This window comes from Ochotona curzoniae, unplaced genomic scaffold, assembly GCF_017591425.1.
Source record: "Ochotona curzoniae isolate NIBS_2020 unplaced genomic scaffold, NIBS_Ocur_1.0 contig_2688, whole genome shotgun sequence".
In the NCBI taxonomy this organism is placed as follows: Eukaryota; Metazoa; Chordata; class Mammalia; order Lagomorpha; family Ochotonidae; genus Ochotona; species Ochotona curzoniae.
Genome location: NW_024465553.1, coordinates 4687873 through 4710395, shown reverse-complemented (window position 1 = coordinate 4710395; position 22523 = coordinate 4687873). Strand labels below are relative to the sequence as shown.

Sequence of the window (22523 nt, the reverse complement as noted above, 5' to 3'; positions counted from 1 at the left end):
TGAGTCTTTGCAGACGCTTCAGAAAAAGCAAAAGAGGCTAACACTCTCCTACACGACCCTCGCGCTGTCAGGGGTTGGGACTTGCTAGGACTTGACTGTCCCCTCCAACACGTATGCTGCAGGCCAGCTGCCATTCAGGACTAACAGTATTAAAAGGTGAGGCCTTCTCAGAGTTCACCCAACATCTTGGGAATGGATTCTTTTTTTTTTTTTTAATTACAAAGTCAGATATACAGAAAGGAGGAGAGACAGAGAGGAAGATCTTCCGTCTGATGATTCACTCCCCAAGTGAGTGCAACAGTCGGTGCTGTGCTGATCCAGAGCCAGGAGCCAGGAACCTCCTCCAGGTCTTCCACACGGGCACAGGGTCCCAAGGCTTTGGGCCATCCTTGACTGCTTTACCAGGCCACAAGCAGGGAGCTGGATGGGAAGTGGAGCAGCCAGGATTAGAACCGGCACCCATATGGGATCCTGGCACGTTCGAGGCAAGGACTTTAGCCGCTACGCCACGCTGCCGGGCCCGGGGATGGATTCTTCAGAAAAAGAACAGCCAAGTCTCACAGCCACTGTCCCCCATGTGCTCAGTGGCTTCTCTGCCAGGCCAGGCAACAACAGCACAAGGCTCTGATCAGATTCTCCCCCTCCTTCAAAACTGTGACAGAGAAATGACTGGGGTCTGGCAGGATGGCTCAACTGGCTAATCCTCTTCCTGCAAGCACTGGGATCTCATAAGGGTGCTGGTTAGTGTCCTGGCTGCTCCACTTCCCATCCAATTCCCCTGCCTGCAGCCTAGGAAGGCAGCAAACAATGCCCAAAGCCTTGGAACCCTGCACCCATATGAAAGACCTGCAGGAGGCTCCTGGCTTTGGATCAGTTCAGCTCCAGCCAATGTGGCTATGTGAAGAGTGAACCAATGGATGGAAGCCGTCTCTTTCTCTGTTTCTCCTCTCTGTAAATCTGCCTTGCCAATAAAAATATGTAAATCTTAAAAAAGGAAAAAAGAAATAGGAAGAAAGGAAGGTTGGTTTTTCTTCATGTGTGTGTCTGTGGTCTTCTGTTACAGCGACACAAAGATGGAGTTTAAGGCTCAAGAGACTCATCAGAGTTGGGAGTGGGTAACCCCAAACACCCACTCACTGCCTGCCTAAGCAGACTGGTCCTTTCACACAACATCTCACCTTGCTTAGCTGTATCTCCATGAGAAAGTCGTGGTTCCTTCCTCGCCCCCCACAGGCAGTACTGCGGCCGTGTCTGCTGGGGGTGTGAGAAGGCGAGCTGTGGGGGCTCCTAACAACAAAAAAGACCCTTCTGTTAGTGGAGGTCACTGAAAGGCAGCGCTTGGCATGAGCACACGCAGCACGATGGAGACAATGTAGACGATGCAGCTATTAGGCTGTTCCGCCACGTTATACTACCATGAATCAAAACTGTAAACTCCAAGTTCATTCTACTATTGCCCTGGAGCAACCTTCTTGTTAAATATCCTGAACTAAAGAAAAACCGCCAGGCTGTGGTCCCTTTCATGACACACACTTAGAACCTTGGGAGCTTCTTGTCCCCTGAGAGTCAGCACAAGCGCTATAAACCCCAGATAAAAGCAACAAGAACTAGAAGCAAGCTTGAAGGGCTGAACAAGTACCTGAACTGGGCCCAGGGCAATACCCTACAGGCTAAATTCTCGCCTTGAACACGCCAAGATCCCACATGGGTGCCAGTTCTTGTCCTGGCTGCTCCGCTTCAGTTCTAGCTCCCTGCTTGTAGCCTGGCAAAGCAGTCCAGGACAGCCCACCAAAGCCTTGGGATCCTGCACCCACCTAGGAGACCCAGAGGAGGCTCCTGAGTCCTGGCTCCAGATTGGCTGAGCTCCAGCCACTGCAGCCACTTGGGGAGTAAACCATCAGATGGAAGAGCTTTCTTTCTGTTCATCTCTCTGTGAATTTGCCTTTCCAATAAAAAATAAATCTTTAAAAAAAAAAAGGTCGTTGAACTGTTGTACCAACACCACTGCTCCATGATGCCCTGAGGCTGTCCCCACCAAACCAGCCCTTACTTGCCCCTCTTCCAGCACTGGGCATGCTGCACTCACACACAGGGCCAGTCCCCAGGGAGCAGCAACTCTCTGCCGGCTGAGGGACCCACAGGTGCACAGCCTCTGTCTCCAGGCTCACCCTCTCCCTCACATCCTTGGCTGCCTCTCCCCGGGGAATCAGGGCAAGGCTGGGTCTTACTTCTGTGAAGAACATGGTCCACGTCTGACAATTTTTGCTGACTGGAAATTCAGTTAGTCAAATTCCAGTAAAAATATAAATAAGTCCACAAATGGGAAACTTCAGTTCTAACATTGAGGGCTAGTGCTGTGGCAGAGTGGGTTAAGCCATGGCCTTTGATGCGGGCATCTTGCATGGGTGGCAATTAGACTTGCAGCCACTCGTTTCTGATTCAACTCCCCGATGCACCTGGAAGCAGCAGCAGACGGCCTAATGCTCTGGCCCTGAATTTAAGCAGAAGACCCACAAGAGCTCCTTGCTTTGGTCTGGCCCAGTCCTGGCCTCTGTGGCCATTTGGAGAGTGAATAAGCTGATGCAAGATCTCTGTGTCTATAACTCTTTCAAACAAATGCAATAAATCTTTAACACAAAAAGGAGCCAGTGCCGTGGCACAGTATGTTAAGCCTCGGCCTGTAGTGCCAGCATCCCATTCGAGTATCAGTTGGAGCCAGCTGCTGCATCTCCAGTCCAGCTCCGTTAATGTGCCTGGGACAACAGCAAAGGATGTTACAAGTCCTTGGATCCCTGTACCCACGTGGGAGCCCTGGAAGACGCACCAGGTCATCATCATCCACCATGACTTTTATAACAGGTTCTTCTTCCTTCTCCTAAAACAATAACACATCCTTGTCTTACTAAGGCCAACTGGCTTCAAGCTGCTCCGTCTCTGGCCATAACAGCCACTTGGCAAGTGAATCACCCAACAGAGGATCTCTCACTGTCTCTGCTTCTCTAGATCTGCCTTTCAAATAAAAATAAATTAATCTTTTAAAAATATATTATTCTTCAAGTGACAAACACTATATATTTTTCTACAAAAAGAATATGGTGGTTTAACAAAGTGTGTAGAAATGAACTTACACATAACTTTTTGCTGGCGAAGTAGGGGGTGCTGCTCCAAAATCCTTTCCTCCATACAGGTGCCAGACCAGGGAGACTTCCTTCACGACGTAGCGAGTCACGGGCAGCGGGAAGCGCCACGGGGCTTTGCCACCGTCCGTCTTTTTAACGGGCAGACTGAAATAATTGTCTTTTATCACAATTGCATCATCCACCATGACTTTTATAACAGGTTCTTCTTCCTTCTCCTAAAACAGTAACACATACTTGTCTTACTAAGACCAACTGATTATGCTATGCCTTTCAAGGCAAATTGTCTTGGTTCTACCTTCTTTTCACAGTTTATTAAAAAAAAAATACATAGTGGGAAAATAAGTGTAAGCATTAATTGTCACCTAAGATATTAAACTCTCATCCATAAGATGGACACTCTTCGGCTCTATGTCAGCCACCATATCAGGATTTCTTAACAGTTTATAATTAGGATTTTGCTAGTTATTTTATGATAAAAGGTACAGATTGAATGTGTATTTTGTTTAATTAAGTTATAGTCAAAACATACTCAAAATCAAACCCTGATCAACTCCTACAATTAGTAACAGATTTATCCTGAGTGGTTTACTTTCATTTTTAAATTTTAACTAGAAGGTTCTAAAAACTTACTAAATATTGTCATCTGATATTCACACACACATGTAAGCATGCAAACACTAGAGTACTTCAAAAGTTCACAGAAAATCAAACTAAAGGCATGTGTGTTTCGATACAAAAGATTTTTAAAATTCATTCATAGTTTCTCCTTTAGAGATTTATTTATTTATTTGAAAGTCAGAATTCGAGAGAGGGGAGAGAAAGACATCTTCCACTCACTGGTTCACTCCCCAAATGTCTGCCATGAGCCAGGCCCAACCCAGGAGCAAGGAGCTTCATCTGGATCTCCCATGCAGGGGAAGGGGACCAAGCATTTGGGCCATCTTCTTTGCCTTCCCAGGCCTTTGGCAGGGAGCTGCATGGGAAGTGAAGCATCTGAGACATGAACCTGGGTCCATCTGGATGCCAATGCTGCAGGTAGTGGCTGTGCGTATCCAGGATACCACAACATCGGCTCCCATCCATAATTTCTTTATAATATGCATTCTCCACAAATCTGATGACTCCACAAACGCATGGATTTCAAAATATTCTCATGTTAACCATCATGCTTTCCACAAACCACATTCTCATCCCATCCTTACACTAACAACCCTATGCAGCGCATCCTTCTGCTATTTACTTCATGACCCTGCAAGTCCTCTTAGTACATGTATGTACACTGCTGTTTAGTATTTTACGTAGGAAATGCTGCAAATGATAAGCATTCAGAGACTCTTAAAGATGCAGCACTGAAACAATAAAAGAAAACACCTATTTACAAAGTGCTAAAGGCAGCTTAGAAAGAATCTAGTAATCTTTGGTCAATTCAATCTGCAGTGCTGGTTTAAGGCCTCAGTGATACGGCCGTTTGGTTACCTGGAGCGCTGCTTTTGGTGCGAACAGGATGCAGAAGTCGTCATTTTCAGTGGGCACACCTGTCATGGCATCACTGATCAAGTGGGGAGTAAATGAGTCATAGCTGGGGCCAGGCTCCTGGGACACGTTCCCACTCTCATCCGGAAACAGGAAGAGATCAGAGCAGCAAGGTTCCTGCACTGGACACTTATCATCTATAAGACCTAGACAAAAACATCAGAACACTCCAGCAAACTCTGAAACACCAACAGCAATCGCACTTAAGCATTTTAATCAGTTGCTTGATACATGTCACTTGAGTCCTTTCACCTGAAAAATCTCATTTACTTGTTTTAACTATGAATTTGAGACCGAAATAACTTTTCCAAAGCACCTCAGCACAAAGCAGCTACCAGAATAGTAATGGCAGAGCTCTCTAGGAAAGCAGGAAGTGACGTGGACAAGTCTGTGTTTCCTAAAATCATTCTGAGCACCACTGTCAGCACCAGGCCAACGCTTCCTGAAGAAGACACGAGCTTTCTCCCCCCACATCACCCTGCCCGGAGCTGCGTATCCACCACTCAATGAGTTGTTCAGCAAGTGACTTACTGAGAACAGACCATGGCAACCTCAACTGCAACCGCAGCGCTCCTGAGCACCCTGGCACTCGTCCGTGCTCTGGGAACATGGCCCACCTTCTGTCAGTGCTGGGCTGGCCGCAGTGGGGATTGGACCTCTGAGGGAGGAGGTCTAGAAGGTCACCAGACCAGCGGGGACACCAGCCTGGGCAGGGATCAGTATCTGTCTGGAGGCAGTGGGACAGACTCCTTAGGAGCAGGTGGGTACAAGTGAGACCACCCCACGCGCCTGCTGCCTCGGCATGAGGTCATTTTCCTTCTGCCTCTCCACCATGCTGTGACACAGCATCCTTGCCACTGACCCCCTTTTCTTCACAAAGCACCCAGCCTCGGGTGTTGGGTTACAGCAACACACTGGCCTTACCGTTGGCCTGCGGTAGCCCGGAAGAAGCGGCTTGCTGCATGTCTATCTCCTCCATCGCATCACTCATCAGGTCTCGTAGGATCTGCTGATCGGCTTCTGGAAGCACCGGCCCACGGGAAGAGGAGTGGCGACTGGAATCTACCTACAGCCAGAAAGCCTCATTAAGCAGACCTGAAAATGGTCTCAGGAAGCAAGCTATTTTTGTTTATCGTATCTTAGAAAAACCCTATCTTTTAAGAAAACGCCTCATACTCTGTGGCACCTGCTGCTTTCTGTTTGCAGTATCGGCATCACCTCAAGTCAGCACCAGAAACTGGGATCTTGAGGTGATTAGAGGAGAAAGTTAAAAAAAAAAAAAGAACAGAAAATCTGAGAGGCAGATCAGAGTCCCATCTGCTCCAGTCTGACTGACGCTGTCACCCCTCAAGACAAAGCCACGTCTCTTGGTCGCCTAACGGCCGGAGGACAGCTGCCGAGTTCAGTCCCAGCACTGCTTCAGTCAGCGGACCACAGACACACGAAATCCAGCCATGCTTTTAAATGGGAACATGACTCAAAAATGGCAATGACTTCTAATTCATGGGGGAATGCTTTTAAAAAGTGAATAAATAAACAGAATGTCAAAAAGCACCTTATTATCAGGAGCAGGAAGTCGCAAATGAAAACAAATGAAGTGTAAAGTTCTTCTAGACTAAAGGTAAGCCAACACCAGCCAGACCCTCCCAGGAGCACATGACCTCAGCGCATGGTGAGCTGTGCCTGCAGAGGGGCCAGGCAGAACAACAACGATGGCCGCTAGCCAGTCCGGCCACAGGAGTGGTCAGAAAGTGACCCTGAGGGATACGAATCCACCACACCGGTTCCCAAAATATCTGGGTCTGCCAATGTTTGTGGTACCAACAGGGAAAATCACCCAAACCCTCTGAGCCTCAACTCATTCTTCTGTAAAACAATCTTCACCTTCTGCGCTTTCTTGAAGGAAAGAGAACATTACACATGAGAAAGTAAGCTGGAAACCGGGTAGTACTACAGAAACCAAGCAGAGCAGGTGCCGTTGTAGAAATAAATGCCCTAACAGCTTTACATGCCACTGACATAGACCAGGCCTGGCAAGGCAGCTCAATGGCTACATCCTCACCTCACAAGAGCCAGTAACCCACACGGGTGCCAGTTTGTGTCCAAGCTGTTCCACTCCCCATCTAGCTCCCTGCTTAGGGCCTGGGGAAGCAGTGGAAGATGACCCAAAGCCTTGGGCCCCTGCAGCCACATGGGAGACCCAGAGAAGCTTCTGGCTCCTGGCTTCAGATGGCTCAGCTCCAGCTGTTGTGGCCACCGGGGAAGTAACCAGCAGATGGAAAATCTTTCTATCTCTCCTCTCTGTAAATCTTATCTGCCATTTCAATAAGAACAAATGCTTGGAAAAAAAATTGGTACAGATCAAACTCTATCATGATAAATGGCTTCTTTCTTCTGCAGGGACCCATAGAAACCATTCAGTTGAGGAATGAAATATCAGGAGGGCGGAGGCAAGAGTGGCTCTGAGCAGAAAGCCACCACATAGCAAGCTGCCTTCCAGAGGCCGGGTCATCCCTCAGGACCTCTCCTGTCCAAGTCGAGCAGAGGGCACTTGTCCAAGTTTCTTTTCTTTCTCTTGTTATCTTTTAAATATTACTTATTTACTTGAAAGTCAGAGTAACACAGCTCAGAGAAGACAGTTTTTCCATCTACTGGTTCAGCCCCAAGATGGCCACGATGGCTGGGGCCAGGAGACTGAAGCCAGGAGCCAGGGACAGGGAGCTTCACTCAGGCCTCCCTCTTGAGCCATGGACCTGACATGGGGTCATGCTGGGCTTTTACCAGACCATCACCAGGGAGCAGGAACGGAGTAGACCAGCCAGCACTACAACAGGCAGCTTCTTCTGCTCTACCATCACACCAGGCCCTCAGTCTCTCTCCTAAGTTATGACTGTCATAAAATCTCAAAGACGGGTCACTCTCCAAGCAGGGACGGTGAAGCAACCCTGTGGCCTGTACCTGTGTCCTTCTCCGCAGGGCTCCAGGCGCCACACTGGCCTCGGCAGGGCCGTGCAGATCCCCGTAGCTGGCAATGTACTGAATGAGGTTCATCAAGGCAGCACAAGAGTCTGAGCAAGTTCTGATGTGGACGACGTCGCTGGAGCAGTGCAACTCAAAGCAGGACTCGGGCTGCCGGAGCAACGGGGAAGAACATGAAGACGCCTTCCAAGCAACAGATCACACACACTTCCCTTCCACAAAGAATTAGAGTAAACAAAACATACAATAATTTGTCCTGCCACAGGAAAAGTACTCACAAAGGGTCAATATTAATTTTTAAAACATTTTTAATCTCCTTTGAGCAAAATTAGGCTTATAGGAAAATAACTTTATGGAAAATAGAAGTTTTTTAACTTATAAAAAAGTAGAATAACAATGACCATTTCTCCCAATAACTTACTTGTTCTCCATCAGAATCAGATTTGACTGCAGTTATAGTTAACTCCAACAGCCCCATATCCATCACACGTACGTAATCTATGATTGTCAAAAGTAATCAAAAAAAATTTTAAAGGTATTTAAAAAGCAAACAGTAAGAGGATCTGAGTACAGTTTTCAAAAACCATCAAACCAACTCCTAATCAAACTAGTGGTTCTTTAAAATTCACTACAGACAGTGCAAAAAAGTATTTATAATACAATTGAAATATAATTTTACTCCTCAAAGCCCCCTATTATCTATTTTAGTTTAGTTATGTTCTTATTAAATATTGAGGGCATATATAATTTTATATATTGCCATCTCAAACTGAAAAACCCATATCTGAAAACCTAAGCTCTGAATACAGTCTCCATGATTAACACATACTTAAAGATCCTTTAGTCTTTAAAATATCCTTCATGAGACTCTCAGTTCACTGGTATTATCACAGTTACAATGCTGAAAACATTCAGATGCAACAAAGGACCTAGGATGCATCTATTCCCGGCCTTGTTTAACTCTTACCTCTATTCAGATTCACAGCAACGGTATTACATTTGTCAGATAGATGTAAAGCCGCTTCATCCAGAATTATTCTGTGAAAAAAAGATTATGGCAACAACTGAGAAACTAAATTTTGAAAACATGATCACAGGATCATTGCATACTTCACTGGATCATTCTTCCGGATACGTACACTATTAAAACCATGTGCATTTTCTAACTTAGACTTGTCATCTAATTTTTTAAAATATCCATTATTCATGCATGCTAGCAAAATGATATGTAAAGTTAGATTAAGTTGTTTGTTCAAATTAATTCTAAGGGTGTTTTTTTTTAAATGGTATTTAGTTTATTTAAGAGAGAGAAAGAAAAAGCAAAAGGGAGAAAAAGAGGCACCCTCGTCCAGTGGCCACTCCACAGACACCTGGGTCACGGAGCAAAGCTGCGAGCAAAGTCACAATCCAGGTCTCCCACGTGCTCACTGAACGACACTGGAGTCCTTAGCCTGAGACAGGAGTCAAGTCCAGGCACTTTAATGAAGGACAGGAGTAGCTTCGCCATGAGGCCAAACACCTGCTCATTTCCTCTTTTCAAACAGATGTCCAAGGGCCCAGCAGCATGGCCTAGCAGCTAAAGTCCTCGCCTTAAAAGCACTGGGATCCCATATGGGCGCCGGTTCTAATCCCGGTGGTCCCACTTCTGATCTAGCTCCCTGCCTGTGGCCTTGGAAAAGCAGTCAAGGATGGCCCCTTTAGGACCCTGCACCTATGCGGGAGACCCAGAAGAGGCTCCAGGGTTCCTGGCTTCGGACTGGCTCAGCTCCAGCTGTTGTGGCCACTTGGGGAGTGAATTAACAGACAGAAGATCTTTCTCTCTGTCTCTCCTCCTCTCTGTATATCTAACTTTGCAATGAAAATAAATCTTAAAATAGATGTCCATATTCAAAATGTTTCAAACTATAAACATAGAGTATATAAAGATAAGGCATGAGTTATAAAGCACTATGTGAAGTTTACTACGTCTCAAAAACCAAAATAAGAATTGCAAACTTGTCTTACTTAAAAAAGGAATAGTGAAAAAAAAAATAAATGAGTTATTTGAGAAAGAGAAAATAAATGAGTAACTTATATAGATTAAGCTATTGGTAGAATAAGATTTTTGACAGAAGACTCAGACTTTAATAAGACGGTTGAGGCAAACACGCAGCAGGTTGAAGAATTCCACTGAGCAGGCGAGGGAAGCTGGCACGGTACCTGAGAGTGGAGGAAGATCTGTCCAACGCAACACTACTAGAAATGCTGAATGTTTCCACGGTGAGAAGAGACCGGATGGGCAAGTAAAGTGGCCTGGCACCAGACAAACAGCAGAATGTCAACCCAATGCCATCACAAGAATTCTTTTAAAATGCATGCTGAGTTCCATCAACTTCCAAAACGTGGGACCCAAATAAAGACATTTTATCAGTCTGTGATCTTACCTATAATCGAGCGCACAGCTCCAAAGGTGGACATGAAATGTCGTCAGCGAAGTTGGAGGATTATACCCTAACACAGGCTCATCAGCAATATTCAAGAAGTGTAAGATCTATAATCAAAAATACAAAGGCCCTGCTTTAGAAGAAAAAAAGTTTTCAATATAAATCTGCTTGCTACCACTATAAAAACAAAGTATCTTATGGGAAAAAAAAATCAATGATTATAAAATCACCCTGCTAAAAGAAACAAGGTCATTTTGAAGAACTGTTCTTCCAGACCACTCCTGAAAAGTAACTAGCAAAGTTGGTGGGCTGTGTGATGTGTCCAAGTATGATCATCACTTCAGGAAGTACGTAAAAAAAGCTCTACAATTACAACTGTATAGTAAAAAAAAAAAGTTTTAAAAAATACACACAAAACAGGAGTTTGCAATCAAGAAGCCCGTGCAACACCAGAGAAGCCTCAGAAAAGCGTAACTCGCACGCACACACACGTACACACACACACAGAGAGCACTCAGGCCCTCGTTCACTAACTGATCCTGCAGTTGTCCTCAACAGCTATGTCTGGGCCAGGCCAAACCTGGGAGCTGGGAACCCCACCCAGGCCGCCCAGAGGGGTGGCAGGGACCCAATCCTTGAGCCGTCACCTGCTGCCTTGCAGAGTATGCATCACAGGAAGGCTGGAAACTCAGGCACCCTGATACGGGACACAGGTGACAGCCAGTGTCTTCACTGCTAGGCCAAAATCCAAAGTACAAGACCAGTTCCATTCTGAGATCATAACAATGCCACAGCTCTCACCCTCAGCAACAGAAACACAGCACTCCCCGTGTGACAATTCTAAGATGAACACCAGTACACGTGAGCCTACGGGTACGTGTGTCACTGTTAAGTCCCTCACGGCACTCACCTGCTCATGCCAGCTGAGCCCCAAGGGAAGCACGGTGTGCTGCAGCGTGGCTCCTCTCAGCCCCACAGCGATCAGGGACTCCTACACAGAAGACAGGGAACGGCATTCGTCACTGACACACCCACCCCTCCGTGCTTCCATGTCCCCTCTGACGCACTGTTCCTAGCTTGTGATCAGTTCCGTGCTGAATGTACAAACTTTCCAAGTGCACACCTTCGTGTTGGACTCGGACTTGTCACACAGTACTTTAACCGCCACGGACAGCATGTTGGGGTGATCGCCCACGCCGTCGGAGGAAGCCCTGCTGAGGCCGTCTTCTTCGGAGCAGTAAATGGTAGGCTCCAGCCAGTGCGGGCGTGCTGAGGTGGGCAGGCGGCTTTCTGCGGGAACAATCTCCCCATCCACCACACCTGGAAGCAGAGGGAGGGGAAGAGTCACCACGTGACTCCTGGCACCCGGCTGTTGAAAACAAAAACCCACACAGGCTGAGCACTGTGGTTAACACAGACAGATACAGATATAAAAGAGTTAGCTACGTTAGAGAGGACCCAAGCCCGAACAAAAAATTCATCTCTGCTTCATGTTCACCTGCTGCGCGGGTGCAGCCCATCCCGTGCGTCTGCGTTTGTACGCCCACCTGCACAGCCTGGGTAACGACAACCGTCTGGACTTACAGACCGTCGTCACAGCTGCACAGCTGTGAAATGCTGAAAACAGCCCTGAATAACGTGCTTCAAATAGGTGGACTGTATATTAAGGTGTTGCCTCACATAAAGCCGACCTAGCAGTGAAATCCGATGACTTCCCACCCACAGACATCATTCCCAGCGTCACACATTTTTCCTACCTTTGTGATACAGGCTGAAACTGCTGGAATGAAGGCAAACGTAGTGCTTATCATCAAAACCTTCGTATCTTGTCACGCAAAACAAAGAGCCATTGCTGAACTCGAACCAGAATTCACCATGCTTGTTTTCCAACAGCTCTCCATTATCTTGCTAACAAAAACATCAGAAAAACATGGAAGGCATCAAATTGTGTGAAAAATAAAGAATTATTTTTTGTTTTTTTGGTTTCTTTTTTACAGAAAAGTAAAGACTTTTGATTCAACTTGGGAAAAATCTTGACATCACAGCAAAGCAGTCCAATTTTCCTTTCCATTTCACGTATGTGCCTTTCCCCAATGAGGTGAGGATTTCAAAGCAGCCTCGTCGGTGAGCGCCGAGAACGGCCCTGAGGCCCAGGCACTCAGCGCCGTGTGACTCCAGCCCAGCAGCTCCGTGCGCTCCAGCTTCCTCTCCACAGCCCACCCCTCAACACCCCTCAACACCCCTCACCCCAGGAGCAGAATCAGTGCCGTTGCTGAAACGGGCTGGAGCTACTACGCGCAGCGTGGTTAGCTGAGATGGTGACCTGCCCTTGTTGCTGCTGCTGGGCAGATGCTGGTCCCCAACAGGCCCTGGAAGCAGCTCGGCCCACTGCAATCCACACATGGGTACCACAGTACATTTATCTAAAGGCAGAAGAAGGTACATTTGCAGGAAAAACAAAACAATCACCGGATTCGTAAATCTTACCTTTACATCTGTGAACACTGCCATTAATCCATGATTAATATTCAAAAGAACTGAGAGAAAACTCTGTGAGTTCTTGTTTTGAGAGTCGAGCTTTTTTTTCCTACGGGAACGACAGTTGGGATCAATAGTGGAAAAATACTGCAAAGTCTCCTCCTCAGATCCGCTTTCCTCGTCTACGGGAACAAACACACAGTTACGGGGTTCTGATCACTTCCTGAAACACAACAGCAACTTACAGCTTTTCATGGAAATGGTGTACATTTGTAACCTGCTGATTTTCACAAACATGATGAATCCGAATGCACTTTCTATAGTTTCCTCTTTAGTTCTAAACTGTAAGCAATCTGCATACTGTCGCACTAAAGGCAACAGATTCAAGTGAGTGGAATTCTCCATATACACACAGAAAGGAGAAACATAAGTTACTAAAACAAAGTATAAAATATAGCTACTTATAGGAAAAAGTCAGATATTTTAAAACTCACAAGTAAAAAGGTTATCATGTTAATATATGAATAAATCAAGACATTTAATTCACAAGAAATTGAAAATACATTACCATAATGAACTGTTGATTTGAGTGGACCAAAACTATCTTTGTTGAAAGTATTGATCAGCTGGCTGGCCACGGACAGCCCAACGCCACAGGAAAGGTTTTCAAAGGTCTCGACTGGCGAAGGAGCCGTGGGTTCCCACAGCAGCAAGTCGTTAAAGACCCTGCCAAGGGAAGGTCGCGAGGTAAGCATATTGCCACTTCCCTCAAGGCAGACCAAGCATCTCTGAACAATGACTATGTTTTTCAAATGGTAGAATGAAAATTAGATCCCAAGAAAGTTTGTCTTCTTTTTTAAGAATTATTTATTTTTATTAGAAAATAAAATTTACAAAGAGGACAGAGAAAGATTTCCCATCCACTGATCCACTCCCCAAGGAGCTTCTTCCGGGTCCTCCCACGCCGGTGCAGGGGCCCAGGGTATTAGGCCAGACATAGCAGGGAGCTGGACGGGAAGTGGAACAGGTGGGGACATGAACTAACATCCAGTTGGGATGCCAATGCTTGCAAGCATAGGATCAGCCAATTGAGCCATCACATCAACCCTCACTATGAAGAGTGTTAAAGACAACACCTTTCTCAGTAGAAAAATAACCACTGTGGCTATAAATGCAGGGCAATGAAAGAGAGTTACTTAATGAGATACCTAACTAGATACTTGCCTAGTTTTACCTGTTACAGCATCAAATATCAAACTCATATATACATCCCATTGTACGTTGAAGGCAAAAGTCAATTAAGAAGAAAAATTCACAAAGAACAAAAGAAAGACTATTTGCACACCGAGAGCTTTGTAATCTGCATGTGACAAGACACCACCTCACTGGACACGCCTACACGATCCTGTGGGGCAGCCTGGGGAGTCGCAACTCTCACTGCCTCATAAGGTTAAGCAACCTGCCCCAAGTCACACAGCTCATTACAAGAGCTTGAACAGGCATGCAGGCTGTGCTCAGCTCCCAGCTAAGTTTCCTCAAAGAAAATCCTGCTTCCCTGGGGACACTGCCTCTGACCAGGAACGCACAGACAACAGGGAACGCAGTGAGCAAGACCTGCTTCACTAGCTACAGTAGCATCATCTATAGTGATGAGCGCTGGACGTCCTCACTGAGCGGGCTGAGGAAGTCACAGCTAAGCCACCACGGCACCCTACGTGTCTGCACTCATCTGCCCTTTGGGCCTAGCCGCCTCCCTTCCCCTCTGTGCTTCCAAGAAAGCTGGAACCTCACAGGGTCCTTGAGAACCCGCTCCCATTAGTTAAGTTATAAATCTCATATATTCACCAAGTCTTGCTTTTGCTTAGCCTCAAAGCTACTTGTATGTTATTCTAAGTATGGTTTAATTAAATACTGCCATAACTGAACAATTTCAGTATCCAGGTCAGGGTGAAAAGAGTTTCAAATCCTTACGAGCATTCTGCTTTCTGAATGCTTTGAATATTTTTTCCCCTATACTTTAAAGAAACCAGAAGTAAAAATTATAAACAATGCCTTATGAACAAATGCATCACACACGAAGAAATTCACTTGCTAGTGGCTCATCCTTTGTGAAAAGGCCTTTGCGTAAGTCTGTGAATTAAGAGTTTAGAAAGCCAACGAAAGGCCTTTTTTGAATTCTGAGAACAGATTCTCACTGCACAACTGACTCTAAGATTCCAATTCTATTCCACAATGTTTGCTGGCGTCTGTACAAGTGTCTCCCAGGTTTTACATCACTTCTCACAGACAATAGATGGAATTTGCTTGGTGTCCTCCGGTAAGCTAACACAACACAAACGACTCACACAACAGTTAACTCAGACACCGCACACTGGTTAGGAAACTGCTATGACCATAAAAACGACACTGGCAGTATTCCACAGCCACCATCCACACCATACAAATAACACTGCAGCGGCAGATAAACAGGAAAGCAAGGAGAGCCAGGTGGGAAGCCGGGCAGGAGAAGCAGTTAGGCAGCAAAACCCGATTCCAAAAATTTCACACAGATGTGTTTCAACTCACCTGTTATAAAGTTTCTCATAGAAGCTTTTCTTAGGGAGTGTCACGTGAACGTTGGGCAGTGTGAGCTCCAGCACGTAGTGAGAATTGCTGATCGCTTTATCCTGAAACTCTGTCATTTCCACAGGGTCTCCGGGCATCACCAGCTAGAGAGCAAGTTTAGAATAAAACAGACACATAAATTAATCATTCTATGTGGTACCATTTTCTTAAACTATCCATTGCACATTAATAAATAGATATGCATGCAACAGTTAAGCAAGGGAAAGTAGCATCTCAGTCACGGATTAAAGCCCTAGCAAGAACAACCACAGCACTGATTAACGACGCAGAGCTGCAGCCAGCCACGTTTTCACTTCACCTGCTCATTCTCAAACATGACTCTACGAGAAGAAAAAGGAGATGGGGCTGGTCGCCTCAGGTCCCAGACATCCTTCAGGGAGTGCGCGCCTCCCTCCTCCTCCTCCTGGCAGGGGCCCTCCTCCTCCTCGGCTGCTACCTTCTCCAGAATGGAATGCATGGCGGGGGGGCTGACTTTCAGTACAATCCTGATAGCAAGACAAGAGAGCAACATCAAGACCTAATTAGAAATGACAAATCTGTAACTCAGGTGCAAATTAACAAAAAGACCAGGATTAAACTTTACAAAACCTGTGTATGTCTAACGTAAGCTGCCTGTGAGCGTGCTGTACACTGGCGAGTGCAGGACTGAGAGCAACACAAGAGAGGCACCACTGTCTTGCACTTGACTCAATACATGAGGCAAGGAGGGGATTTTTAAAGGTTCATTGCTGGCTAACACACTTCATCCAAGAAGTTCAGCTATTACACTTACCCTATTCTCAGTCTCCTGCTATGATGGAATACTTGCCTACCTAAGAAACTTGGTGTTATATAAACTGTTCAGACAGGAGAAAGCAGAAAATGATTAAGACTAGAAAAGGTTTGGGCCCGGTGCGATAGCCTAGCAGCTAAAGTCCTCACTTTGAACCCGCTGGGATCCCATATGGGTGCCAGTCTGTGTTCCAGTGGCCCTGCTTCCCATCCAGCTCCCTGCCTGTGGCCTGGGAAAGCAGTGGAGGGCGGCCCAAAGCCTTGGGACCCTGGGCCCACGTGGGAGACCTGGAAGAAATTCCTGACTCCTGCATTCGGGTTGGCTTAGTTCCGGCCATTGCGGCTGCATGGAGAGTGAACCATCACACAGAAGATCTTCCTCTCTGCCTTCTCTCTGTGTATTTGCCTTTCCAATAAAAATAAATAAATCTTTTTTTAAAAAAAAAAAGAAAGACTACAAAGGGATGTCAATATACTGTGGCAAACGGAACTAAAATGTTTTGATGCAAAAGCAACTGAAATCTACGCATATGAGAGGTTTTCTTTTTTTTAAGACTTATTTATTTTTATTACAAAGTCAGATATGTAGAGAGGAGGAGAGATAGAGAGGAAGATCTTCTGTCCAATGATTCACTCCCCAAGTGAGTGCAATAGTCAGTGTTGTGCCGATCTGAAGCCAGGAGCCAGAAACCTCCTCCAGGTCTCCCACATAGGGCAGGGTCCTAAGGCTTTGGGCCGTCCTCCACTGCTTTCCCAGGCCACAAGCAGGGAGATGGATGGGAAGTGGAGCTGCCGGGATAGAACGGGCACCCATATGGGATCCCAGCGGGTTCAAGGTGAGGACTTAAGCCACTAGGCAACGCCGCCGGGCCCGAGAGGTTTTCAAAAACTGGCAAATATATGAAAACCTGCCCTCCAACAAGAAATTTACCTTTTGCTTCAGGAGTTTCAGTAATAAATGGCTTATGCTGTTTTTCTTTTGTAGCTACAAACTGTAAGTCCCACCAAGTTAGCTCCTGGATCATCGCACTGCTTCCGGAACCTTCTGCAGAGCACCACGAACACAGGGTTTCTATTGTCTTTGCACTATTGTGGCAACCAAGTCATGACACGGCATGACGCTCAAACATAACAGTAAGCATCGCAACCTGCTTCCTGATTTACACACATCCTAACATAAACTGCACTTCCAAATCACCTAATCAATGCCGTCCAATTCTTCCACTGAGAACTCAAGTTTATTACCAGGCATGTGTTGACAACTCCTTCCTACATGTGTCAAGGAGGCTGTGTAAAGAAAGGAGGCACAAAATGGCAGAAATGGGGTCATTGCCAAGAAATGCTCAATTTTCAGTGTAACAGCAGGTCACCATGACCGTGACCCACAGAGCACGTCTATTCCACGGCAGAGGATGGAGGGGAGGCCAAACTGGGCAACTCTCCCAACCAACCTTGGACGGCAAGCGTCCCCGTGGTGGAGACTGTAAGGTGAGCTATGTCAGCGAAAGGGCCTCGGAGCAACACAATCAGCAGCATCGGACAGCTTGGAGCACCTGCTGCCTCGCGGGGCCGGGAAGCGGTCGTGACGGACTGGTGCTGTCCGTGTGCCAGCCCGAGAGCAGTGTCCGCGCGTCTCTGCTCAACACTCGGCTCTGTGTGAGAAGACGCATGTCTTCTGTATTCTCTACCCTTTGTTTTGCTTGCAGAGACTTTGATTGATTTGCTAGAAGGAACATAATTGCTACCAGCCTCTTGTAATTAAACATGACTCACATACAAGTCCCCAAGTTGCCCAAAGACAGTTTATAAGATCTCAGCTACTCTATAACTCATTACAGTTTATTTACAGTTATTCATAGCTCCAGTGACATTTTCAGTTTTAAGTCGTTAATGAATCCCTTTCTGTTCTTTTACTCTGTAGATTAATGACAGCTAATTAGTGCTGATTTGGAAGTTTCTAACATTTGGAAATGATGTAAAGAAGTTACATGCAAACTAATGCAGTTAAAAAATAAAACATGAAACAAGTTTGGAAAAAAAAAAAACCAGCATCTCAAAACTATGAAAACCACTTAAGCAGTAAGCTCGGAACACGCCCCACATCGGGGAGGCCAAGATGACAGAGTGGCCACTCCCCATCCCTGGGTACTGGGTTACTCAGGCTACTGAGAGCAGCCCACTCCCCATCTCCCTCAGCTTCCACCCAATACAAGAAGGGAAAAAAAAATGGAAGAAACATCTCATCCACTTTCCCCCACTCCTTGTCTCGTCCCACCCTAATCAGTGGTCCACATCGGCATGCATCCTTCTTAACCATACAAACATCATCAAAAATAAATTTATTATTTAAAAAATGATGGCTCATCATTTCAAGAAAACTAAGTTCTTCAAACTATGGCCCAAGCCCACCATCCACCTGATAGAATTTAAGGAAAGAAGTGTCCTGCCTGAGAAATCCCGGAGCGACAGTTCTCAGTTCTCAGGCGAGCTGCAGCAGGTGTAATCACCAGATGTTAACTGTTAAGGCTCCTGACACCGAGGCCACGCCCCGAATCTCAGGATGATGCTCCTGACACCGAGGCCACGCCCCGAATCTCAGGGCAGAGCTCCCCAGATTTGAAAACAAAAATGCTGGCCTACATCAGTGATTCCACAATCCCTGCCAATTAACCAAGCGGTCCATTAGGATCTCTAGTTCAGCCTTGAAATTATCCATAAAAAGGTGACTCCTGGGCCCGGCGCAGTGGCGCAAGTGGTTAAAGGTCCTCGCCTTGCACGCCCGGGATCCCATATGGCCGCCGGTTCTAATCCCGGCAGCCCCGCTTCCCTTTCAGCTCCCTGCCTGTGGCCTGGGAAAGCAGTCGAGGACGGCCCAAAGCTTTGGGAACCTGCACCCGCATGGGAGACCCGGAAGAGGCTCCTGGCTTCGGATCGGCAAAAGTATTGACCCGTTGCGCTCACTTGGGGAGTGAATCATCGGACAGAAGATCTTCCTCTCTGTCTCTCCTCTCTGTATGTCCGCCTTTCCAATAAAAAAAAATAATAAAAATAAATCTTTAAAAAAAAAAAAAAAAAAAAAGGGTGACTCCTTTGTCCCTCCACACAGCCTAGGCAGATAAGAAGACATTTTATGTTTCATTCTATCTTTTCAAGTATCTGACACACACCTTTCAGAGAATAAGACTCTACTAATCTTTCATTTGATTTGCCCATCATTCTCTGGATTTCTCATCAAGGCTACACAACATGGGGCTTAAATTCACATGTTTGTTAAAAGGACCACAAAATTTTATTCTTACAAAGAAAATCCTAATAGGCCTAACCATCGTCCTACTCACCGCGGCCAGTCGAAGTCATCTGATGATGCCATGTCCCCATCTACCCCGCCAGACACGTGGAAAAATTTGACAGACGGTTCTCCTTTCTCTTCCTGGAATGACCCTAAGAACAGAAGACCCGTTTTCCTAACTGCTTCTTTGGGGCCAACAGGAAGGACCTTTCTTCTCATAGTAGCATCCAATGGCTCCTGGCTATGATCAGTTCACAGCAAGTTAACTGTAGCTGATTTTAAAATGTAGGCCTGAAGCACAACACAGTGGCCTAGCAGCTACAGTCCTCACCTTACACAGGCCAGGATCCCATAAGGACACTAGTTCTAATCCTGGAGGCCCCACTTCCCACCCATCTCCCTACTTTTGGCCTGGAAAAGCAGTGAAGAACAGCCCAAGGCCTTGGGAACCTGTACCCGCATGGGAGACCCGAAAGAAGCTCCAGGCTCCTGGCTTAGGATCAGCTCAGCTCCAGCCATTGTGGCCAACTGGGCAGTGAGCCAGCAGACAAAAGATCTTCCTGTCTCTCTTCCTCACCAATAAAAATAAATAATTCCTTTAAGAAGATGTAGGCCAAGCAATACATTCCCCTGCAGAGAACAAAAATTTAAAACAAGTGCATAAACTATCACACTTTAAAGTGTTTTTAGAAACTGACTCTGGGGCTGCCCCCGTGGCCTGTTAATGCTAAACCTCTGCCTGCAATGCTGGCACCTCATATGGGCACCCGTGCAAGTCGGGCTACTCCTACTTGCATCAGGGAGACCTAGGTGCTCCTGGCTCCTGACTATAGGTTAGCTCAGCTCTGGCTGTTGCAGCCATTTGGAGAGTGAACCAGAAAATGGAAGATCTCTGTACCTGTGCCTTTCCAATAAAGATAAATTTTTAAAAATCTGATTCATTCAGATATACTGTATGTATATCTGTGTCACATGGTATTCCATAAGTATGTGCAATTTCATTTTTTCATCAGAAAAAGGGTAAAACTTTTAAAACCTGAAGCATCACGTATGGGGAGACAGGCTTTTGGCTCTGGCCTCCCGTTTTCAGGACGCCCGGTCCTGCCGGGACGCAGGCCGCACGGCGGCTGTTTGATCTGCTCTTGTACAAGCACGACAGTCTTACCACACAGTTCTCTGAAGGTAAGCTCCAATTTGATTTGTTCTGGAGTTGATCCTCCTATAAATTCGGTCTTGAATTCTAGATCTGTGAATGTTAAATGAAGGACCTCCTTCTGCAGAGACTTCTTAAACCACGGCCCTCTCTCTTGATCTGAGCGGAGGTCAGGAATCGGGAAGCGCACAGACAGATTCAGTGCTGGCGTGGCAACTTGCACCGACACCCGGCAGTTTGCAGGATTATGGGAATCATCTAGAAACACTTCAGTAAAAGCCTTGTGCTAAAACAGAAAACATTGAAAGTACGCCCAGATATTAAAATAAATAGGCAAACACAAATGCATTAGTACTCAACACTACAATTTGTATAACTACTATTTCTCTCTTTGGTACAAATAATACATTAAAATACAATTGAACTTAATTATGACCATATTAATTTAGTATAATGTAATTTTACTAATGCAACAACCATGAACACAAACTAACGGTAAAAGTTAAACTTTAATATTGAAAAAAAAAAACAAAGTAAACACAGAGGCACTACAAATACATATATATCTTACTATAAACTAAAAATGAATAATGTGTAAATTAGTCTATCTAAAAATTCACTAATTAAAAATCATGATCAGGGGCCCAGCGCAGTAGCTTAGCAGCTAAAGTCTCTGCCTTGAACGCCACAGATGGCCCAAACAAAGTCTTGGGACTTTGCACCCGCATGTAGACCCGGAAGAAGCTCCTGGCTCCAGGCTTCAGATTGGCACAGCTCTGGCCATTGAGGTCACTTGGGGAGTGAACCAGCAGATGGAAGATCTTCCTCTATCTGTGTATCTGACTTTCACAAACAAGTAAAAAATAAATCTTTAAAAAAAAATCATGATCATACTTGACATTAATATAAAAGATTTATCTACCAACTTAATGTGAACTCAGAGGAATTATGTTAAATAAAAGCACCTGTTTGAATCATCTTCCTATCTCCAGCACTTAGCCCAGAGGCCAGCACACCACAGGTGCTAAACAAACATTCATTCCGTAACTTGCCTCAAGCTGCTGTGCACCACACAGGTGAGATCTCACTAAATGGCTAGTTCCCAAATCACAACCGCTTACCCAGGGCCATGTGACTCTCATAAAAGGGGCAAAGAACATGTGACTCACACACAAGTCCAGGCTGAACTCTTCTGAACCAAAACACACGGAAACAAGCCTTAGTATAACGCGGAAGGATGTCACACTCAATTTCTTGAATCAGTCTCTAATTTCTTACATTAGGAAGTTCTCCTCTTACGCGGAACTTGGATTTTTTTTAAGAGTTAGTTACATGTTGGAAGTCAGTTGGAGAGGCAGGGCAGGGACAGGAAGAGGAGGAGAAGGAGTGGAGCAAGGCAGGGGAGGAAGCAGGAGAGTGGGAAACCATCCAAGCGCTGGTGACCCCCTAGACGCCCCCTGGGGCCGCACCGGCCGAGGCCAGCAGCTTGCAAGGCTTCAAGGTGTCCCACCTGCAGGCAAGGGCCTGACAGAGGGCCACCTTCTGTTGCTTTCCCTGGAGCATTAGCTGGGATCAGAAATGGAGCAGAAGGGCCTCAAACTGGCATTCCTATAGGATGCCAGTGTTGCAGCCAGCAGCTTAATCCACTTCACCACCACAACAGTGGCCCCCCAACTAGGCTTTTCATCAATTCTACCTATTCCACTATTTAACTTTCATGTACTAATCCCCATTCTTAAGCAAAAACAACTCAAGAGATTAAACCAACAGACCCAATATATCTCTGGCTAACAGCAAATACAAAGACTAGTCCACAGAATTTAAAGTAACTAACAACTGGAGATGAAAGAAAATGACATATTTAACTATTTACTATGAATACGCCGACAAAGAATACAGAAGAGTTATTTTTGTTTTTTTCTTTTTAATGGTTTCCCATTCCAGTCCCAAATTCCAAATTTTGCAACTCTGCTTGTCTAATTTGCTTATAAGAGATTACAGGCACCATCCATTGCACCAGGCCCACGCTGCCTTTTTAATAAATAAATAATAAAATAAAAACAAAATGGCTACATAAAATGTTATTCAATGTATTACCAAAATTTACCTAATCTTCAAGATAGAAAAGATGT

At 45.7% G+C, this 22523-nt stretch overlaps 1 protein-coding gene across 2 annotated transcripts in view; it reads right to left on the bottom strand.

The window, feature by feature from the left end:
- The window catches only part of ATG2B (autophagy related 2B), a 61044-nt gene that overhangs the window by 14127 nt on the left and 24394 nt on the right, over positions 1-22523 (bottom strand). The window contains exons 15-32 of one of the 2 annotated variants that reach the window (XM_040975103.1): positions 20404-20677; positions 19288-19390; positions 15477-15663; positions 15119-15261; positions 13122-13279; positions 12563-12735; positions 11833-11983; positions 11199-11395; positions 10986-11066; positions 10076-10182; positions 9852-9944; positions 8620-8690; positions 8074-8150; positions 7632-7802; positions 5598-5739; positions 4617-4819; positions 3129-3355; positions 1179-1287 (exon numbers count right to left, since the gene is read on the bottom strand). In XM_040975103.1, coding sequence (XP_040831037.1) covers positions 1179-1287; positions 3129-3355; positions 4617-4819; positions 5598-5739; positions 7632-7802; positions 8074-8150; positions 8620-8690; positions 9852-9944; positions 10076-10182; positions 10986-11066; positions 11199-11395; positions 11833-11983; positions 12563-12735; positions 13122-13279; positions 15119-15261; positions 15477-15663; positions 19288-19390; positions 20404-20677 — 2667 coding nt within the window. The remainder of the gene's footprint in view (positions 1-1178; positions 1288-3128; positions 3356-4616; positions 4820-5597; positions 5740-7631; positions 7803-8073; positions 8151-8619; positions 8691-9851; positions 9945-10075; positions 10183-10985; positions 11067-11198; positions 11396-11832; positions 11984-12562; positions 12736-13121; positions 13280-15118; positions 15262-15476; positions 15664-19287; positions 19391-20403; positions 20678-22523) is intronic. The other variant, XM_040975105.1, reaches the window with a different exon arrangement.